General features: G+C 58.1%; 2 protein-coding genes and 1 long non-coding RNA gene across 3 annotated transcripts in view; 2 read left to right on the top strand and 1 right to left on the bottom strand.

Moving 5' to 3' along the window:
• Positions 1-12,627, top strand: part of TCF25 (TCF25 ribosome quality control complex subunit) — a 20,385-nt gene extending 7,758 nt beyond the window's left edge. The window contains exons 2-18 of the mRNA XM_081508081.1: positions 452-613; positions 1,393-1,464; positions 1,853-1,971; positions 2,312-2,377; positions 4,892-4,974; positions 5,788-5,918; positions 6,022-6,121; positions 6,580-6,673; positions 7,691-7,783; positions 7,902-8,007; positions 8,914-9,073; positions 9,793-9,880; positions 10,359-10,517; positions 10,612-10,702; positions 11,107-11,186; positions 12,197-12,269; positions 12,355-12,627. Of these exons, the coding sequence (XP_081364207.1) occupies positions 452-613; positions 1,393-1,464; positions 1,853-1,971; positions 2,312-2,377; positions 4,892-4,974; positions 5,788-5,918; positions 6,022-6,121; positions 6,580-6,673; positions 7,691-7,783; positions 7,902-8,007; positions 8,914-9,073; positions 9,793-9,880; positions 10,359-10,517; positions 10,612-10,702; positions 11,107-11,186; positions 12,197-12,269; positions 12,355-12,513 (1,836 nt within the window). The 3' untranslated portion in view covers positions 12,514-12,627. The remainder of the gene's footprint in view (positions 1-451; positions 614-1,392; positions 1,465-1,852; positions 1,972-2,311; positions 2,378-4,891; positions 4,975-5,787; positions 5,919-6,021; positions 6,122-6,579; positions 6,674-7,690; positions 7,784-7,901; positions 8,008-8,913; positions 9,074-9,792; positions 9,881-10,358; positions 10,518-10,611; positions 10,703-11,106; positions 11,187-12,196; positions 12,270-12,354) is intronic.
• Positions 3,299-17,899, bottom strand: LOC145513046 (uncharacterized). The gene is made up of 2 exons (XR_014059076.1): positions 17,836-17,899; positions 3,299-5,692 (listed from the first exon to the last, which is right to left on the bottom strand). It is a non-coding gene; the product is annotated as an uncharacterized LOC145513046 (long non-coding RNA).
• On the top strand, positions 16,202-17,237 carry MC1R (melanocortin 1 receptor). The gene has a single exon (XM_081508129.1). The coding sequence runs from the start codon at positions 16,202-16,204 to the stop codon at positions 17,156-17,158; it is 957 nt and encodes a 318-aa protein (XP_081364255.1). The 3' UTR covers positions 17,159-17,237.

The raw sequence follows: 17,899 nt of genomic DNA, 5'->3' as shown, positions 1-17,899 counted from the left end.
TCCAGCATCAGGTCCCTGAGGTTTGCATGCGTGTGTGCTTGTGGCTTATCCCTGTTCACTACCAACTGAGGTCCCAACCTTAACTCGCGCATGTCGCCCACCTTCTCCCCAGCACTGGTCCTGTCTGCCAGTGTAGACTGGTTGGCTGGAGTCCAGGTGGGAAAAGGGAGCAGTGAGGCGTTAGCTGAGCGAGTATGTTTGCAAACCGTCTCTCTGGAGTGGTGCTCAGAGGGGGAACACTTGTCACTGCTGAGCACAGATGACGTGGCCACATGGCATCCTAGCGTTCTCTAGGGACCCTAGGCCAGTGATGTTCATGGTCCTCCTCTTTGCAACCTCAGTGACCTGACATGCGCCCGCCCCTCCAAGACATGTGTGTCTCAGGTTCATCTTTGTAATTGGTGACTAAGACTCAGCCCTAACGCCCTTGCTCCCCAATCTGTGTTTCCAGATAAACATCGAGGACCTTGATGAGGCACCTGGGGTAAACGGGGAGAGGACGGACTGTCTGCTCGACGCTGTGGTGTCAGGGAACAAGAGGAGGGCCCAGAGCGGGCACTCAGAGTCCACCAGGGGTGGCAACGCGGCAGACATGGCGGTTCCCTCAGAGCAGGTGTGGCCCACCCTCCATCCCCCCGGCGTGCTCTGAGGGCTGGTCTGTGACTTGCCCGGCTGCCTGGATTGCCTTGGGAGCCATGATCAGACTTGCATGGACTCCTCGAGACTAGTGGTGGCTGGGGAAGGGCCACAAGCAGGGACCCCTAGGCACATCTCCCTGGCACAGGGCCTGCCTCCCGCTTTCTGGGTGTGTTGTTTGCGACTGGGTGGATGCTCCGTGAAGAAACACATAGGCTAGGTTAGGGTTGGACGAGAAGGGGTCCCCATAGGAGGCCCCTCATCATTCACCTGGCAAGTGCTCACTGCAGGCCCATCTGTGCCCTCGAGGGACCTCTGGTGCAGCTGGGCACCCGACGGGTCTTGGGGTGTTGGGGGGCATCCTTGAGGACCTTTGCACTGATGGAAAGTGGTGGCCAGGTGAAGGCACGAGAGATCTTGAGGCAGGGGGCCTGCAAATGGGGGGGCCTGCTGAACGCGGTGGGGAGTGGCTGACACAGTGAGGCACGGCAGCAGAGGGCAGGTGGGTGTGTGTGGTCCAGAGCCCATGAGTTGTCAGGAACACCTAAGAAAGGTGGGGTGTGACCCGAGTCAGGGAGACTGGGGGAGGGTCAGCTGCTGGAGAGAAGTGGGTGTGTTCCTAGGGGATTCAGAAGGTGGGCAGCTAGACGACAGGCCTGCTGCCATGTTCCCCTCAGCTGACTCCGCTCCAGCTAGTTCTTGGGTTTAAGATGTCCTCGTCCCTCTGCATTGAGTGAAATGTGCTTCTTTCGTTAGTCCAATGCAAGTAGCAAACTCCGCAAGAAGAAAAGAAAACAGAAAAATAAGAAAAACGCAGGAGAAACCTCGGTATGTACAGCTGGCAGATTTCCTCTCTGTTCTTTTCTGTTTCTTGAGGTGGTGTTGAAAACAGGCCAGTGTTACTTGATATTTTGTTGACTATTCAGAGGTTGGGGGAAATTAGCTAACTTGTTCACTTAGATCCCAGAGGCTTGGAGCCGTCTGTGCTGTCCATCAAACATCTGAATCAGTGCAGACTGAGTCCCTTCCTGGTCCATGGTTCTGACTGTCCATCTTACGACACACCTCTCCTTTTTCCTCACTGTAACTGCAGTACATGGTGTTCGGATTGGACTGTCTTTCAGGAAGGAGACACGATATAATACTTGCTTTTAGTGAGAGTAGATTTTGCCATTGATTGCTCCGTGTGGTGATGTGTGTCATTTGGGACTCTCAGGAGAATGGCCTGGAGGACATTGACCGCATCCTGGAGAGGATTGAGGATGCCAGCGGTGCCAGCCGCCCGGGCCCGCCCCCCCTGAGCACCAAGAAGCACGTCCTGTACGTGGAGCACAGGTGCGGCCTCGCCGAGTGAGGAGAGGAAATGGACGGTGCTGACCTGTCAGGACCTTTCTCTAGCTCTGTGTGCCTGGGAACATTCGGAGTATATGACCTCCTCAGCTCCTGTCCCTACTGCCAACTGTGGCCTCCTTCCTTCCTAAGGCAGGGAAGACCCTTCAATCTCATGCCCAGCAAGTGGTGGCCAGCTTGGTCACGGGCTGTGTGGTTGCAGAGAAGGCCAGCTGGCAGGGGAGCAATTTTTCCTGTTGAGTTCTCATGTGACTTTCTGACATTCCCAGGATTGTTGTCAGAGCACTCATCTTCATTTTTTTCTCTAAAATTTTCAATTCTCTAGACACTTGAATCCAGACACAGAACTGAAAAGATATTTTGGTGCCAGAGCCGTCCTTGGGGAACAGAGGTAAGACCACTGCTGTGTTCTCGCCGAGGAGGGAGGAGAGGGGCTTTAGAGCCACAGTGACAAGCGGAGTCCCAGGGCCTGAGGGGAGTTGGGGAGAAGTCATGCGGCCTTGCCCATGGGAGTCGGGCTCCGTCCCTCACCGCCGCTGCCCACCAGGGTCCTAGTTTTACAAAGCCTTGAAATCTCAGCCAGATGCATTTTTGCTTTGCAGTCGAGAGCAACTCTGACCTGGAGTTCGGGTTCTGACAGAAGTCTGATCTTTGTGAAGTGGGTTCTGTGGCCGCAGCTGTGTGTCCAAGGCTATGGGAGAGCCCAGAGCACTGCGATCCCAGGCTCCCATGGCAGGGGCTTTCCTGCCCGGCACTCCCTTGCAGGCCCAGCCCCAATTGAGGGAGCTTTCCCTCGGCCCAGGCTTTATCTTTTCAAGCGCATGTGTTTCTGATTGTAGGACTCAGTGCTTCTGTGCAAAATAGCCGCTTATTCCAGCAGCTCCAGGCCAGCTGTCTGCTGTGCGTCCTGGGCCTGCGGGTTCTGCTGTCTTTAATGTACCTGGTTTGCACGGCTGAGCCCTGGGCACCGTATACCAGGGCACGGATGCTGGGGTGTGTTTGACTGCAGCCCCTGCTGGCACTTGATGTGGGGGTGCCACCCGCTGCCCTCTTGAGAGTTGAACCCCCACCCCCCGTCTGGGTGTGGCTTCCTGCTCCCATCCATGGCAGGCATGGGAGGCTTTAAAGCCTGTCCTGATAACAAGATGAAAAATAGTCATATGTTGAGTTTTGTTGGTTTGGGTTTTCTTGGCCTTGTTGCTCACCATGAGGGATCTTGGTTCCCCAGCCAGGAGTCAAACCCATGACCCCTGCAGTGGAAGCACGGAATCTGAGCCATTGAGTTTCTCATTGTGTTTGCTTTATAATTTGCTTTTATTTTTGGTGTTCAGTTATTCAGGACACAGGGGTCTCTGACTTTGTCTTCTTTTTTGTAATATTAAGGAAGAACGTTTTTAACTCAAAATGTTCATCTTTTTCACTTGGGCTCCCCTGGGCTGGACCTTACACCCTGCTTCCTCGCGTCCTGTTTGCCATCTGCCTGGTCGTTCTGTACCACATCTTTACATGTTTGCCTGATCGTATTTCTGTGCAAATTACAGTTGTTAGTATACTAGTATTTAATAGCTCTGCATTTATGTTTTCAGTGGTAAACTAGTTTTTATCCCATTTACTTCTTTAAACACTTAAGTCCTGTGTACAGGCTCCCCTGAGAAGCTGTGGTCTCTCCTGGGCCCCTGACCCTTTGCATCTCTGGCCATCTCGGGACCTCCCTGTGCCCTGTGTGCCTCACCTTCTCTGCTGCTAGTGTCTGCCCCGCCTTGGTGCACCACCTCCCAGGGCAGCCTCTCCTGCCTGGCAGCCCCCTGCAGGGCTGGACCTTCCCTCGGATTCCTAGACAGTTCTGAGCATCTGGTTAATTCTCCTTTGTACACCTTACCAATCACCCAGAACCATCCCACATTTCAGTTTCCTCCAGGTTTTGACCACTGTTTTCTTAAAGAGTTGTGTTTTCTTCTGTAGTTTTTTACTTTCTTTTTTTTTTGGAGTAAGTGCAATTTTTAAAAATTTATTTGGCCACATTGGGTCTTAGTTGTGACATGCAGGATCTTCATTGTGGAATGCTGGCTCTTTGGTTGTAGACCATGGGCTCCAGAGCGGGGAAGCTCAGCAGTTGTGACATGCAGGCCTGGTTGTCCTGCGACATGTGGGATCTTAGTTCCCCGAGCAGGGATCAGACGCATCCCCTGCATTGGAAGGCAGATCCTGAACCACTGGACCACCAGGGAAGTCCCAGTTTTTTACTTCCCTGTTGGTAGAAGGGGCATACTTTTTCATCCCATTCCTCACCCAATCCAGATTCTTACTCATTTTTTTTTCTTGATGAAATAATTCAGATAATCAAAGAATTATACAGAGAAATATTGACGAGTCCACTAGGCCACTGCTGCTCAGTTCAGTCATAGAGGAGAAAGCCTTTGGTATGACCATGGCTGAGGGGAGGGGCTGCCGCCTGCAGCAGAGAACACCCCCTATAAGAGGTTGGGGAAAGGCTCAGGAGGGAACCGGGCCACGGCCCACTCGTGCTCATGTGTGTGTGCGTGCCTGGCTTTCTTTCTCCAGAAGTGTGCTGGTGTTCGAACACCGATGCCTCATCCTTCTGGGGTTTGTCGGTGGCCCCTGCTCAGCGGGTCGTCGTCCAGGGAGGCCAGCGCATCTGCAGGTTGTTGCAGGCTCCCTCTCTCCTTGTCGTCTTCACGTTAGATTCCACCTTGTGCTGCTTTTTTACCTTTCCTGCTGCTTCACTAGCCCGAGTTTCTTGTTTTTCTTAACCTCTCCATGTGTGGTTTGGTTTTTTGGATCACAGTCTGCAGTCCCATCTGGCAGCCTGACGGCTATTGTCCAGGCAGTTTATATGCTGTCCTTGCCCTCTGAGGTAAAGCCATGCCCTGTCCATTCTCCCCAGGCCGCGGCAGAGACAGCGCATGTACCCCAAGTGTACATGGCTGACCACCCCGAAGAGCACGTGGCCCCGGTACACCAAACCAGGTGAGGGAGTGGGGCCACTGTGTGTGCATGTGCCGCCGGGGGCTCCAGCGTCTGGGCTCACACCCCACCCACTGTCTGTCTTCTCAGCCGTGTAGTAATCTGCTTTTCTCCACCTTCTCCCTTTGTGCTGTGGGTCCTGCCCCACAGGAACCCAGCAAGATCATTCTTAAACTGTGCTGTTCTGTGTTCTGTTGCAAACTCTCAAGTGCACAGAATTCAAAGAACAGTAGCAGAGCAGAAAGGTTTGGATGTGGGGTAGTGCCCTGCTGGGGGCTTGGCTGTGTAGCGTGAAGGATGGGTGCACCCTGGGGCCTGGGGGGCCCTGCGAGACCCCTTGTGCCCAGTGAGGACCTGGTGGGTGCCTCATCCCCCTTGCCCTTCCCTCCCACATTCCCAACAGTGGCCCCTGAGTGTAGGCAGAGGGGTAGGCATTGCCATGGGGTCCTGTTGGGCTGGAGTAGACTGTCAGAGACTGTGGCTAAGGGCATCCTGAGACCCTGACAGGTCTCACAAAGGTGCTGAAGGAGATGAAGTTGTCAGGCTTCTCAGACCCTGGATCCGGCGCCCAGCGTCAGCATAGGAGCAGAGGGTGTCATGACTTAGCAGTCCCTGTTGCCTTGGGGGTCGCATCTGGATCCTGACTAAGCAGATCATGTCCGGGGCTGACTAGGTTGGGTGAGGCAGGCGGGCTCTGCATGTCCCCCTGTTGTCCACGTTCCTGAGGGGAGAAAGGGTAGAAGGCGCGTCGGAGGTTTGGCCTGAGCTGTGGGCAGTCAGCTCTGGGCATCCTAACGTGGGCAGCCCCCACCCCAGGTCTGTCGATGCGGCTGCTGGAGTCCAGAAAAGGCCGCTCGGCCTTCGCCTTTGAGCACAGCGAGGAGTACCAGCAGACGCAGCACAAGTTCCTGGCCGCCGTCGAGTCCATGGAGCCCAACAACATTGTGGTGCGTGGGTGCCCTGGTGTGGTCCTGGGGGCATCCAGAGGCCCAGGGCCTGCCTGGGTGTAATCTTGTCAGCGCGCACCCCCCCCCCCCCCCCGCACTGTAGGTTCTGCTGCAGTCGAGCCCCTACCACGTGGACTCGCTCCTGCAGCTCAGCGATGCATGCCGCTTTCAGGAGGACCAGGAGACGGCACGCGACCTCGTGGGTAAGGCCGGCCAGCAGCCAGCGCCTGCCTGCATATAGGTGGGGATGCTCTGTAAATACAGCTTTATGGATCTAGTGTACATACAACTGTTCAGCCACACCCCTGCTGATTCTGGATCATTCCCATGGGGTGACAAAGAACCTTGACCATTAGCTGTCACCTCCCCTACCCCACCCCGGCAACCACCAGTCCGCCCTCTGTCTCTGGACTGCCCTGTAAATAGAATCACGACCCCCATGTCTCCGTCTGGCTTCTTTCATTTATCACGATGTCCTCAAGGTTTACCTCTGTGAGCCCTATGTCAGCGTTTCATCCCTTCATTCATTCTCCCAGCCGGTTCCCACCCTGGCTCCTGGGAGTTGGTCCCTGGGGGTGCCTGGGTTTCTTGAGGGGTGTGGCCAGGTCATGCCTCCCTTTTGAGTGTGACTGACGCCCACTGTGTGTCTGTTGGCCGGCAGAGCGTGCGCTGTACAGCATGGAGTGTGCCTTCCACCCCTTGTTCAGCCTCACCAGCGGGACCTGCCGGCTGGACTACCGCAGGCCTGAGAACAGGTGAGCCGACCGCCCAGGTATTTGTGGGCCACACAGTGTTCCCTTGCAGGAGTCGTAGGCATCACGACATGAGGGCTGGACAGTCTGTGAGGGGCACCACTGGGATCCTAGGGTATCTCACTGTGTTTAAAGCTTGGATGCAGGAGGGCTGGGCCCAGGGATGAACAGAACCAGCCAGCCTGGGGTTGACACTTGTGGGCAATAGGACAGAAACCATCAGCCATCTCACCACATGGGACCTGCAGTCATACTTCCTCTTTTGTCTGGACTCAGGATCCTCTAGAACGCCTGTGGGCAGGCGTGCATGCCGGCACTGCGATCGCAGTCATCATGTTCACGTGCAGTGGTTGGTCACACGCGCATGTGGGACCCTCTTCCTGCAGGTGCCCCTCCCCCGAAGCCCCCGCTCAGCAGCGCGGCCTCCCTCCTGGGCCTCTGCCTCAGGCCCCAGCACACGTGGGCAGGCTCTACAACCCGGGCTCCTTCTCCACCCTCCTGTTGTGTCCTACATGGGCTGTGTCCCCCCAACTGGGGGCTGTGCTGGGCCCCAGAGCAGAGGGCCAGTCCTGAACTTTCTCCCTTGCATCTAGCTGTGTGAGCTCTCTCTCCAGTGAAACTCTCTGAGAACACTGACATTCTTGGCATTAGCAGGCATTAACAGGACAGTGGTAACAGATGAAATTTGAGGATAAATGAAGATGGTGATTACAGTAGGAGGTGTTAAGTCTCTTCCCTTAAACGAGAGTTATTTTTAAGAGAAAGCCTGAGAAGATGGAGGTCTCCACTAACATACCAGCTTGGTTTTCTGTCCGTGCTCCCACACGTGACTGCAGACAACAAGCAGAGTCACCTTCTCTGCAGACAGGACCCTGGCGAACATTGGCGCTGATTAGGCCACACGGGATATGCCAGCGAAGCCCGCGGGCAGAGGGTGGACACGGTGTCGGATGAGGTGCCGGGCGACGTGTGGTGCGGCCTGCTGCCGCGCTCATTCACGAGGAACTGTCTTGGGTCTAGGAGCTTCTACCTGGCCCTCTACAAGCAGATGAGCTTCCTGGAGAAGCGGGGCTGCCCACGCACGGCGCTGGAGTACTGCAAGCTCATCCTCAGGTAGGGGCTGCCGCTGCTCCCCGGCCCGGGTCTGTGGCCCGTGGACGTCTGCGCCAGCCCACTCTGGGTTTTGTCTCCCTCTGCCTGCCCTGCTCACCATGCTGCCTCCCCCCGGAAGCCTGGAGCCGGACGAGGACCCCCTGTGCATGCTGCTGCTGATAGACCACCTGGCCTTACGAGCGCGGAGCTACGAGTACTTGATCCGCCTGTTCCATGAGTGGGAGGTGGGTGTGAGCACAGGCCAGGTGGGGTGGAGCCTCCAGGGAGGCTCTGGGGCAGACCCTAGGGCTCCTGCCTCTCCCTGCCTCGCCACCTGCTTACAGGTGAGAGCAAGCGCAGAGAAGGCCTGGGGGAGGGGACGGCCATCGGACTCCTGGACACATTGGTGCCGGAGGGGTCTGAGACCCAGCAGGAGTGAGGACACCAGCAGTCCCATTGATAACCTTCACGGTGGTTTCACATGCAAGTGTTGCTGTGTTAGGTGTGCTAGGTTACATGTAAGGTTTTAGCATCAATTTCACCCGTTTTCTTTAATTTGCTGCTAGAAACTGTATACTGATGGTATGCTCCTGTTGGGTGGTGCTGTCTTGGGGGACACCTCGAGTCAGGAGTGGGTAGAGGCAGGAGGTGACAGCTGTTAGTGCTCTTTGAACTTCCTCATAGCACCTGTTGGTGTATAATTGAAGGCTAACTACATCGATCCTTTTGAACTCTGGGTCTGTGGTGTAGTTGGGCGAGGATCCCCGCCCATGGGGTCTATTTCACACAAGTTCCTGAGGTCACAGGAACGCAGCTGCAGGGGCTGCCCCTGAATGTTTGGGGTGAGACCGTGGCTTCATCCTCACAGAGCATCATACATCATGTGTGTTCTGCCATGTGCCCATGGGCAGGGCGGTGAGGGCCGGGAGGTCAGCAGCTGTGGAGGTGGGGGGCAGTTCCACTGCCCAGATGACCCTGAGCCTTGGGAAGGTGGACATCTGGCCTTTTCTCGCCTACCTGGCCTGCCTCTGTCCCCATACCCGGGTCTTTTTATTTGCCCTTCTGCACAGAGGAAGGGACAGCTTGCCCATGGAAGCCATGTGCCCGTGAGCATCACCTTGAAGCCCCCAAACTTCCCCTTCCCCTTGTAGGCCCATCGGAACCTCTCCCAGCTCCCAAACTTTGCCTTCTCTGTGCCGCTGGCCTATTTCCTGCTGAGTCAGCAGGCAGACCTCTCCGAGCAGGAGGTGAGCTCCGCGAGGGAGGAGGCCTGTGTCCGGATCCAGCAGGCGCTCACCATGTTCCCTGGAGGTGTGTGTGCCCTGCAGCCACAGGCACGAGTGGGTCCCACGCTGGCCCAGCTCCCGATGATGCATCTGAAAGCCAGCTGTGCTCTCGGAGCATCTGCGGGGCGTAGGGCATCTTCAGATATTGACAGTTCTAGCAGAACTTGTCACCTGAAGTGCATGCTTCCAGGGAGAGGGCACTAGGCTGGGTGTGATGGGAAGCAGGGTGTCTGTCCTTGTCCTGAGGACCCAGTTTTTCCTGGGTGAGGAGCTCGGGGTCAGGGTTGCCCTGGGTTCTCTCTGATGACCTGCCGGTTTCCATGGGCCCCTGAAGTCTGGCTGTGTGGATGGGAACAGGGCCTGCCGCTCCATCAGGCCCTGGTAGGGTTGCGGTCCTGTACTGTATGTAGCTCCCGAGGGGCTCCCTCCCTGGTGGCGAGCCTGCCTGTGGGTGGCCTGGTTGCTCGGGGCCTTCTGCTCATCTCGAGCTGGCTCCATCCACACGTGGGGTTGCCTGACCGAGTCTGAGGGGAGCTGACCCTGCCCCGTTGAGACCCCTGCACAGGGAGGTCACCCGCTTCATAGGGAAGCCTCATTGGGCAGGCGGGCAGCAGTAGTGTTGCCCGTCCCAGAGAGAACGCTGGGGGAGGGTCTCTGATGACAGCGTCCAGCGCACGTGCTCTGGAGTCCTGGGTGAGCCTCCTCGGCCTCAGGCCCTCAGGGTGCCGCTCTGCTCCCCCACAGTGCTCATGCCCCTGCTCGAGTACTGCAGTGTGCGCCCCGACGCCACCGTGGCCACGCACCACTTCTTCGGACCCGACGCCGAGATCAGGTACAGACGGGAGATGCCTGGGGCCTGGGGAGCAACCACCCGGTGTCCACCTGGGGCCATCACAGCATGTCTGCTGGCCAAGCATAGTGTTGCTGTAGCTGTGCATGTGGTCCAGATGCCTGTGTTGCCACCTGCTGCCTTTTAAAATTTCTCATAATAAATGAAGAAAAACCTGTGACATGGAAGCCAGGCACCTCAAGGCTGGTCAGGACACCAAGGCGGGTCGTCAGGTCTATGTCCACAGGTGCACACGTTCTCCGAGTGTTTATGCTGTCATTGGGGAACTTGTTCTTAGTAAGGGTGCTCGCTGCACAGAAGGAAACGCCTGGGTGCCCCACCCTGGGGGCCATATCCTGGGGCAGCAGCCCCCTCGGGGCAGCCTCCTTCTGCTCCAGGTTGCCAACAGCCTGGGACCCCCAGAGCACCAGTGGGCCTGTGGAGCCAGCCCATGGGGTCTCACAGTCCCCACTGCCCACAGCCAGCCGCCCGCCCTGAGCCAGCTGGTGAGCCTGTACCTGGGGAGGTCACACTTCCTTTGGAAGGAGCCAGCCACCATGAGCTGGCTGGAGGAGAATGTGCACAGGGTTCTACAGGCGGTGGACGCCGGGGACCCTGCCGTGGAGGCGTGTGAGAGCAGGTGAGCTGGGGCGTGGGAGTGGGCATTGTGGAGGACCAGCCTGTCTCGCGGGGCTGTGGCCTCCTGCAGCGCCACCCTTATCTCCTGGCCCCAGGCGCAAGGTGCTGTACCAGCGGGCGCCCAGGAACATCCACCGACATGTGGTCCTATCTGAGATCAAGGAGGCCGTGGCTGCCCTGCCGCCGGTAAGGAGTGGGCTGACCGCAGGCTCTGTCCCTCCAGGAGCTCTGCCCCCAGGTCATGGTCCATGCAGAGCCTCCTGAGAGGCAGAGCTGTGCCTGCAGCTTCCGTGATCTTACGGGGTACAGAGCGGTGACCTGGCAGCTCAGGGCCCACGGCCTGTAGCCAGCAGCCCTGACATTTGGGGGGAGTCACAGCACCTGTGAGTGGAGGCCCCGTGATCCCCACACATGTGCTTGTCCTGGGTTCACCCTGATCCTCAGAGCGGACAGGCTGAGTGTCCTGGTGGAGGAAGCTGCCCCCCCCACCCCCGACTTCCCCGACAGGGAACGTGGTCCACTCCCCACAGAAATGTCTGGTCCAGAGTCATCAGTTGAAAGCAGCCCGTGCTCTTTGTCCTTTTCTGTAGGATGTGACCACACAGTCTGTGTTGGGCTTCGACCCTCTGCCCCCCCTGGACACCATCTACTCCTATGTCAGACCAGAGAGGTACTTCTTGCTTTGTTCCTGGGCTTGCACTGCTTCGAGGTCAGTGCTGGGGCTCCAAGGGGCTCAGAAAAACAGTCAGCCTCTGCAGGCCGTGTGTTTTCACGTATCTGTCCACCCAAGGCCGTTTCTCTGTCAGGTTCTGGAGCAGGTGGTGGATACAATGGGATGTGGGTATTGAATCCAGGAGTAAATGTAGTCTCTGTAGAGTTCTCTGTTCAGTTCTCTGTAGAACTGGTGCAAGAACCTAGAGGAGACAGCCGTGAGCCTGGGGTGTGAGGGGCAGCTGGTTTCCCGTGGGAGCCTCAACCCATTCAGGGCCCCAGGGAGAAGCATCTGGCACAGCCAGAGGCTGGGAAGGAGGCCCCAAGGCCCGATTGTCCAGGCTGCTCCAGAGTCGTGTCGGAGACAGGCTTTTTTCCCTTTCCTTATGGCCTTTAGCACCGAGTGAGTAAGTGCTTCACTTCACGCAGAGCCCACCTCACAGTCCCCAGCCTCGGAGACTCAGGCAGACTTTCTCACGTCCAGGGCTCAGGCAGATGTATTTTCTAGAGCCAAGTCTTTTTTACCTCTGTTGAAGTATAAAACTTAGGGTACACGTTCATAAGGAAATACAGTCTCCAGTTAAAATGTCAGTGGGTTAAGATGAAAATTATTAATGATGAGTATCAGAAGGCTCAAAACCAACTGGCATGTGGGATATGGTCCCACTAAGGACAGTTGGGGGCCATCCTGGCTCCAGATGCCCAGAAAGTGCAGGAGGCCCCTGAGACACAGTTGCTAGCATCGTCTCTCACTGCACAATTTGGAGGGAAGGACACTTGGAAACACAGCTTTTCTCAAGATGCAGTGGGGCTCGGCTGCAGTGGCCCCACTTTGCACTCTGCTCAACCAGCCTCATTCCAAAGGGCCAACCCTGCTCTGGATGCCTTTTCCTCTCAGGCCCCAGCCTCCATTGGGGCTGCCCTCCCGGCCCATTGGGCCTTTCTGACCATCCTGACTCCCTCCTGCAGGCTCAGCCCTGTCAGCCATGGAAACACCATTGCCCTCTTCTTCCGCTCACTGCTGCCAAACTACACCGTGGAGGTACGTGGCGTCAGCCCACAGGGCACCAGCCTGAGACCGGGCGTTGGGCCTGGAGGCCTGGCTCAGACAGGTCTTGTTTCCACAGGGGGAGCGACCAGAGGACGGGGGGCCCGGGGGTTTGCACCGTGACCAGGGCCTGAACAGACTGATGCTGGCCGTGCGGGACATGATGGCCAACTTCCACTTCCACGACCTGGAGGTGCTGCCTGAGGAGCACCCCGAGGGCGACGGGGAGTGGGACTGAGTCCAGCAGGGCGCATGCCCCAGCGCTGCAAAGTCGTGCTCCGGGTTCTGTTCTGGTTGGATCGGCCAGGTCGCCGCCTACTCTGCTCTTCTATAAACTACGAGGGTAGCACTATGCCGCGTGAACTCTTCTTTCCCAGGGCTGCAGTCACCGCCCCCAGCTGCCCTCACGGGCAGGACCTTGCCGCCACTGCCCTGCTGCCCCGGGGCATCACAGGGCCAGAGTCCACACTGGCTTCAGGGGACGCGGGTGGGTGTGGAAGCCGAGAGATGTGTCTTGGGAAGATTGCTCGTCCTGGCGGCTCTGGGGAGTGAATGAGGCAGAGACTGGGGGGCACTTGATCTGGGGGCAAATGGACTGAGGGGTGGAGAGGATGAAGACCAAGATGCTTCATCCAGGATGTGTCCTAGCACTCTTGAGTGACAGCTCAGAACCACACAGGCCACCCGTGACTGAGGACACTGTGTGGTGCTGGAAGGATCCAGGCCACTGAGGTTGTGAGTCCCACTGGGTACTCTTGTCTACTGAGCACCCTCCCAGACCTGACCTCTGCCCACAGAGGCTGCCTGTGTGCTCTAGGGCAGCATCTGGGCCCCAGGCCAGTCAGTGTGGTGACAGGTGTGACCCAGTCATCTCCCATCAACATCCACCCAAGTCTTGTCCATCACCCGTCTTCTAGGAAGTCCAAGGCATCCTAGTGACGTGAGCTCACCCTCCAGCCGTTCCCCGGTGAGGGGCACCTGAACACCTGGCAAGGACAGGGCCCTTCAGACATGATGCTGTGAGCTATACTTCCCACCATCCACACCTAGCTCCAGAGACAGGAGCCACACGGCCCCCACCAAGGTGGCCTGTGATGGACTTTGGCCAATAATACAGTCTGCTGGGGATCTTCTGGGAAGGGGCTTGTTCTCTGAAAATGACAGGCAAGCAGGGAGAGCTTGGTGCCCTGCCTCTTTCAACCTTAAATACATTTAGGTAGGGGTGTGATGTATGGAGCTACAGCAGCCATCTTGCAACCAGGAGTCCAACTTTACGATGAAGAGCCAGGGTCCTGGGATAGTGAAGCAGAGGCTGGGCCCAGGCCTGCTGCCCACACAGTGCTTAGCCATGTTGCTCTGGCTGCTATAGTTAGACAGCAAGGGCCCTTATATCTAGACATCTGTGCTATAAAGTCTCACCTGACCACTCAGACCTTGTGTTGCTCATGGATTCCTGTTGTACTCTTTCCCACCAAGTCATACTGTACCTCAGGTCTTTAGCACAAGCACCAAAGAACAGGCACAAAAGCCCCTCCCTCCCCCAAGTTCAAAAGAAAATAGTTCTTGAACCAAGACCCTACGACTCAACTCTGAGCCAGGCCTTCCTGAGATCTTCCTACGGGGCGGGGTGGGGGAGGGGAGTAGGCGTGTTGGCAGCACATTCCCTGTGGCTGCCCTTGGGTGACCCCTTGAAGGCAGACCGCTCTGGCGTGACTGTGACTGGATGTAGGCGCCCCTCAGCTCTGCAGGCAGAGGCACCTCAGTCTCTGGCTCCCAGGAGCCTCCCTCATGGGGCGAGCTTCTGTGTGCCCAGCCCTTTTCTGGTTCTGGGATTCCTGCTCAGCCTCCACATGCGGTCAGCACATGGTCTCACGTGGTGTGTCCTCTGAGGGGGTGGCCATGGCCCCCGCCCCTCCTGTCTCCCCTCACTCATTTACTCCCGGGGGCAGTGGTGGACAGGCTGCAGGGTTAGCTGTGGGTTCGCATGGATGGTTCCCAGGACCGTGACCAATTGCAGCTTGGCGGTCCTGCTGTCCCCCGCCCACGGGTGAGCACCAGATGGGGAGTCGCGAGGCCTCTCCAGGAAGAGGGCTGTGGCTCCTGGCAAAGGCGGCCCAGTTCTCACGGCCTTTGAAGTCTTAGGCTGGGCAACTGGGGGCTAGAGAGGCGCAGGCAGCTCAAAGGCCTCATTTATGGGGCAGCAATGACATGGAAGCTGGAGGCAGGACGCCACTCATCCAGTGGCCTTGGTTGGTGCCTGGGGAGTCCAAGGCTCGCATGGCTGGTTCAGGGCCAAGGTCCCAGCACAGGCCTTGCTGTGGCTCTTGTGTGGTCCTCTTCTGGGACCCTTTTCTCCTTTGGGGGCTGTCCACCAGTGGGGCACCCCGTGCCTGGTTCCTCTACATAGGGGTGGGGGGCTCGTGCTCGGCCAGGAACAGGCAAACAGTCCACCAGCAGGTAAAAGAGTTTCCCTGAATCTACCAAAGCTGAAAGTGTGGCTCTGACCAGGTGGCATCACCCAGCAGCAATGTTTGTGACAAACAGGAGTCGCCCAGATGCCCATGTGGGCTGTGCTTTCCCGACCACTGAGTGCAGCCAAGAGAGTGTCTCAGTGCTGAGTGAGGAAGGGCCCCGAGTCCTACGGATCAGGTTCTAAAACAGCAAAAACGATGGTCAGGGAGTGGCTGCTGGGCAGGAGGCGCCCCGGAGAGTCTGGTGTGGTCGTGTTAGATTGACTGATTACAGAGTGCTGCAGTCCTGAGGGTGCTGGGTGCGGCATGCACCAACGTGCATGTTTGTAACTTGTGTACTCTCTCTCACATACAATGTGCTTCAATAAACAGCACCAACAGAGCCACAGAGGAGAGGGCCGTGTGAGTCCTGGAAAGGGAAGGGAGGAGGACATGGGGCAGGTGTGGGCCTTGCCCGTCTGGCAGGAGGAGGAGAGACCCTGACAGACCAGCCTTTAGCATACCAGCCCCGTCGGCCCACCTCTGACTTCCCCCCTTGGCGGGGCCAGCCTGTCCACCCCACCCTCCGAGGAGAGGGTTTGTCGTCAGCACCATGCACTCCTCAGTGAGAAAGTGCTGGGGGGCTGCCACGAGGCTGCAGATAAAGGTCTGTCCTTGAAGTGGTTGCTGGCTCTGGGCCGACCGTGGTGACCTTTTGCAGAGGAAATGGGGCTGTCAGGGAAGGACTGGCAGCCCCCCCACCCCACCCCCAGGGAGAAGCCACAGTGAGATGAAGGGGCTGGGAGTCCTTGGGGCGGGGTTGCCCTCAGCTAGCCTTTAACATGAGTCGGGGGGAGGGTGGCTATGGCCGGGGTTGGGGTTCCTGAGGCAAGATTGGACGGCTTCAGGGAGGAGGTAATGGTTTTGTGTTGGGCCTGAAGAGGGTCGGAGGTCTCAGGCAGGTCTGCAGGACCCCCACCCCCCACTTGCATCGCCTGGAGCACTGGTTGGCTAAGCACCGACCGTGCAGGCCAGACTGCCTCGGTCTGACGGGCCCAGGCTCCGCCTGCGCCATCTGGTGGCGGACCTCGCTGCAACCCAGCACACCCCCATCATGTGGCCTCCCTCAGGAGGAGGGACTCCGTGACGACTTTAAAGATGCCAAGGAAGGCTCTGTTTTCCCTGGACTTCAGCTCAACGTGGCCCGGTAAGCCAGGAGGTCCCCACAGGACAGGAGGAGGCAAGCAGCCTAGAAATGTCTGCCTGTGGGCAACCACACCCCCAGGAAACAGGCGGGGAGGCAGACTGAGAGCAGAAGAGCGACGCTGTGCCCAGAGGGCTGGCCCCATGAGCTTGGGGCCATGCCTGGGCCGATATTTGTCCAGCCAGGGAAGGAGGGAGTGTGAGGCCCTTCCCAGGGGAGCCATGAGTTGAGCAGGACCCCGAAAGCAAGCACCGCTTCCTGCTCCCTGTGGGATGATGGCTGTGCTCGGCTCCCAGAGGCGGCTGCTGGGTTCCCTTAACTGCACGCCCCCAGCCACCCTCCCCCTCACGCTGTCCCCCAACCGGACGGGCTCCCAGTGCCTGGAGTTGTCCATCCCCAATGGGCTCTTTCTCAGCCTGGGGCTGGTGAGTCTCGTGGAGAACGTGCTGGTGGTGGCCGCCATCGCCAAGAACCGCAACCTGCACTCCCCCATGTACTACTTCATCTGCTGCCTGGCTGTGTCCGACCTGCTGGTGAGCGTCAGCAACGTGCTGGAGACGGTGGTCATGTTGCTGCTGGAGGCTGGTGCCCTGGCCCCCCGGGCGGCCGTGGTGCAGCAGCTGGACAATGTCATCGACGTGCTTATCTGCAGCTCCATGGTATCCGGCCTCTGCTTCCTGGGTGCCATCGCTGTGGACCGCTACATCTCCATCTTCTACGCCCTGCGGTACCACAGCATCGTGACACTGTCCCGGGCGTGGCGGATCATTGCAGCCATCTGGGTGACCAGCATCCTCAGCAGCATGCTCTTCATCACCTACTACAACCACACGGTCGTCCTGCTGTGTCTCATTGGCTTCTTCATAGCCATGCTGGCCCTCATGGCCATCCTCTACATCCACATGCTGGCCCGGGCCTGCCAGCATGCCCGGGGCATCGCCCAGCTCCAGAAGAGGCAGCGCCCAATCCATCAGGGCTTTGGCTTCAAGGGCGCTGCCACCCTCACCATCCTGCTGGGTGTCTTCTTCCTCTGCTGGGGCCCCTTCTTCCTGCACCTCTTGCTCATCGTCCTCTGCCCCCAGCACCCTACCTGTGGCTGCATCTTCAAGAACTTCAACCTCTTCCTGGCCCTCATCATTTGCAATGCCATCGTGGACCCCCTCATCTATGCCTTCCGCAGCCAGGAGCTCCGGAAGACGCTCCAAGAGGTGCTGCAGTGCTCCTGGTGAGGGTGGCGGTGCCGTCGTGTGCCCCAGGCCTGTGAGGCCGGGGTAGTCCCTTGGCAAAGAGGATTGGCTAGACCATCTCTGAAGGTGAGGGTCCACAGACCTTCGGGTGCCTGAGAGGGGAATTGCAGGACTCTCCAGGAGGCTGTGCGGAATGAGGAGCCTGGGGAGATGGGGGGGCACAGCCCCCCACACCTAGAAAGGAGGGCCCCCACTCCTCCATCCAGAGACCCACTCCGGGGCCGGTGCCCACACCCACCCCGCCCAGAGCTGTGGGAAGTGCCACTGCAAGGACTTCATGACCAGCACAGGAGGAGGTGGGGGCCACGGTGGGGGCTTCTCTCTTCTAACGCTCTGTGGTGATTGGGGAGCCGGGCTCAGCCTGTCTGTCAGCAGCACATGCATTTGGCAGACACCCCAGCCAGGCCTGCTCTGGGGAACCAGTGGCCAGTATGCAGGCTCCAGGGCCAGGAAGTAGTGCAGTAGTATTAATAAATGCGATGCTTGGTGCAACCTCCTTCCCATCTGTCTTGCCTCTTTCCAGAAACTGCCTGAAGCTTGGGGTGGAGGAGTGGGAGTGCGGTGAAGAGGGGAAAGACCTAAGTCCCAGGAGCCAGTCAGAAAATATGGCTCACCTGCCCAGATGATGAAACCACAGCCCCCAGTGTCAGAGGACCCACCTGGGGAAGGGCGAGGAGACCCCAGTCACACCCACTCCATCCTGTGTCTTTGCATTCTGTCTGT

This window comes from Giraffa tippelskirchi, chromosome 7, assembly GCF_054371585.1.
Source record: "Giraffa tippelskirchi isolate mGirTip1 chromosome 7, T2T-mGirTip1v1.2.pri, whole genome shotgun sequence".
NCBI lineage: Eukaryota > Metazoa > Chordata > Mammalia > Artiodactyla > Giraffidae > Giraffa > Giraffa tippelskirchi.
Note: the sequence above shows the minus strand (reverse complement) of the source record. Positions and strands in the feature narration are given on the sequence as shown.

Coding starts and splice junctions, on each gene's coding strand:
- MC1R (XM_081508129.1), top strand. CDS start 16,202: ATGATGGCTGTGCTCGGCTCCCAGAGGCGGCTGCTGGGTTCCCTTAAC.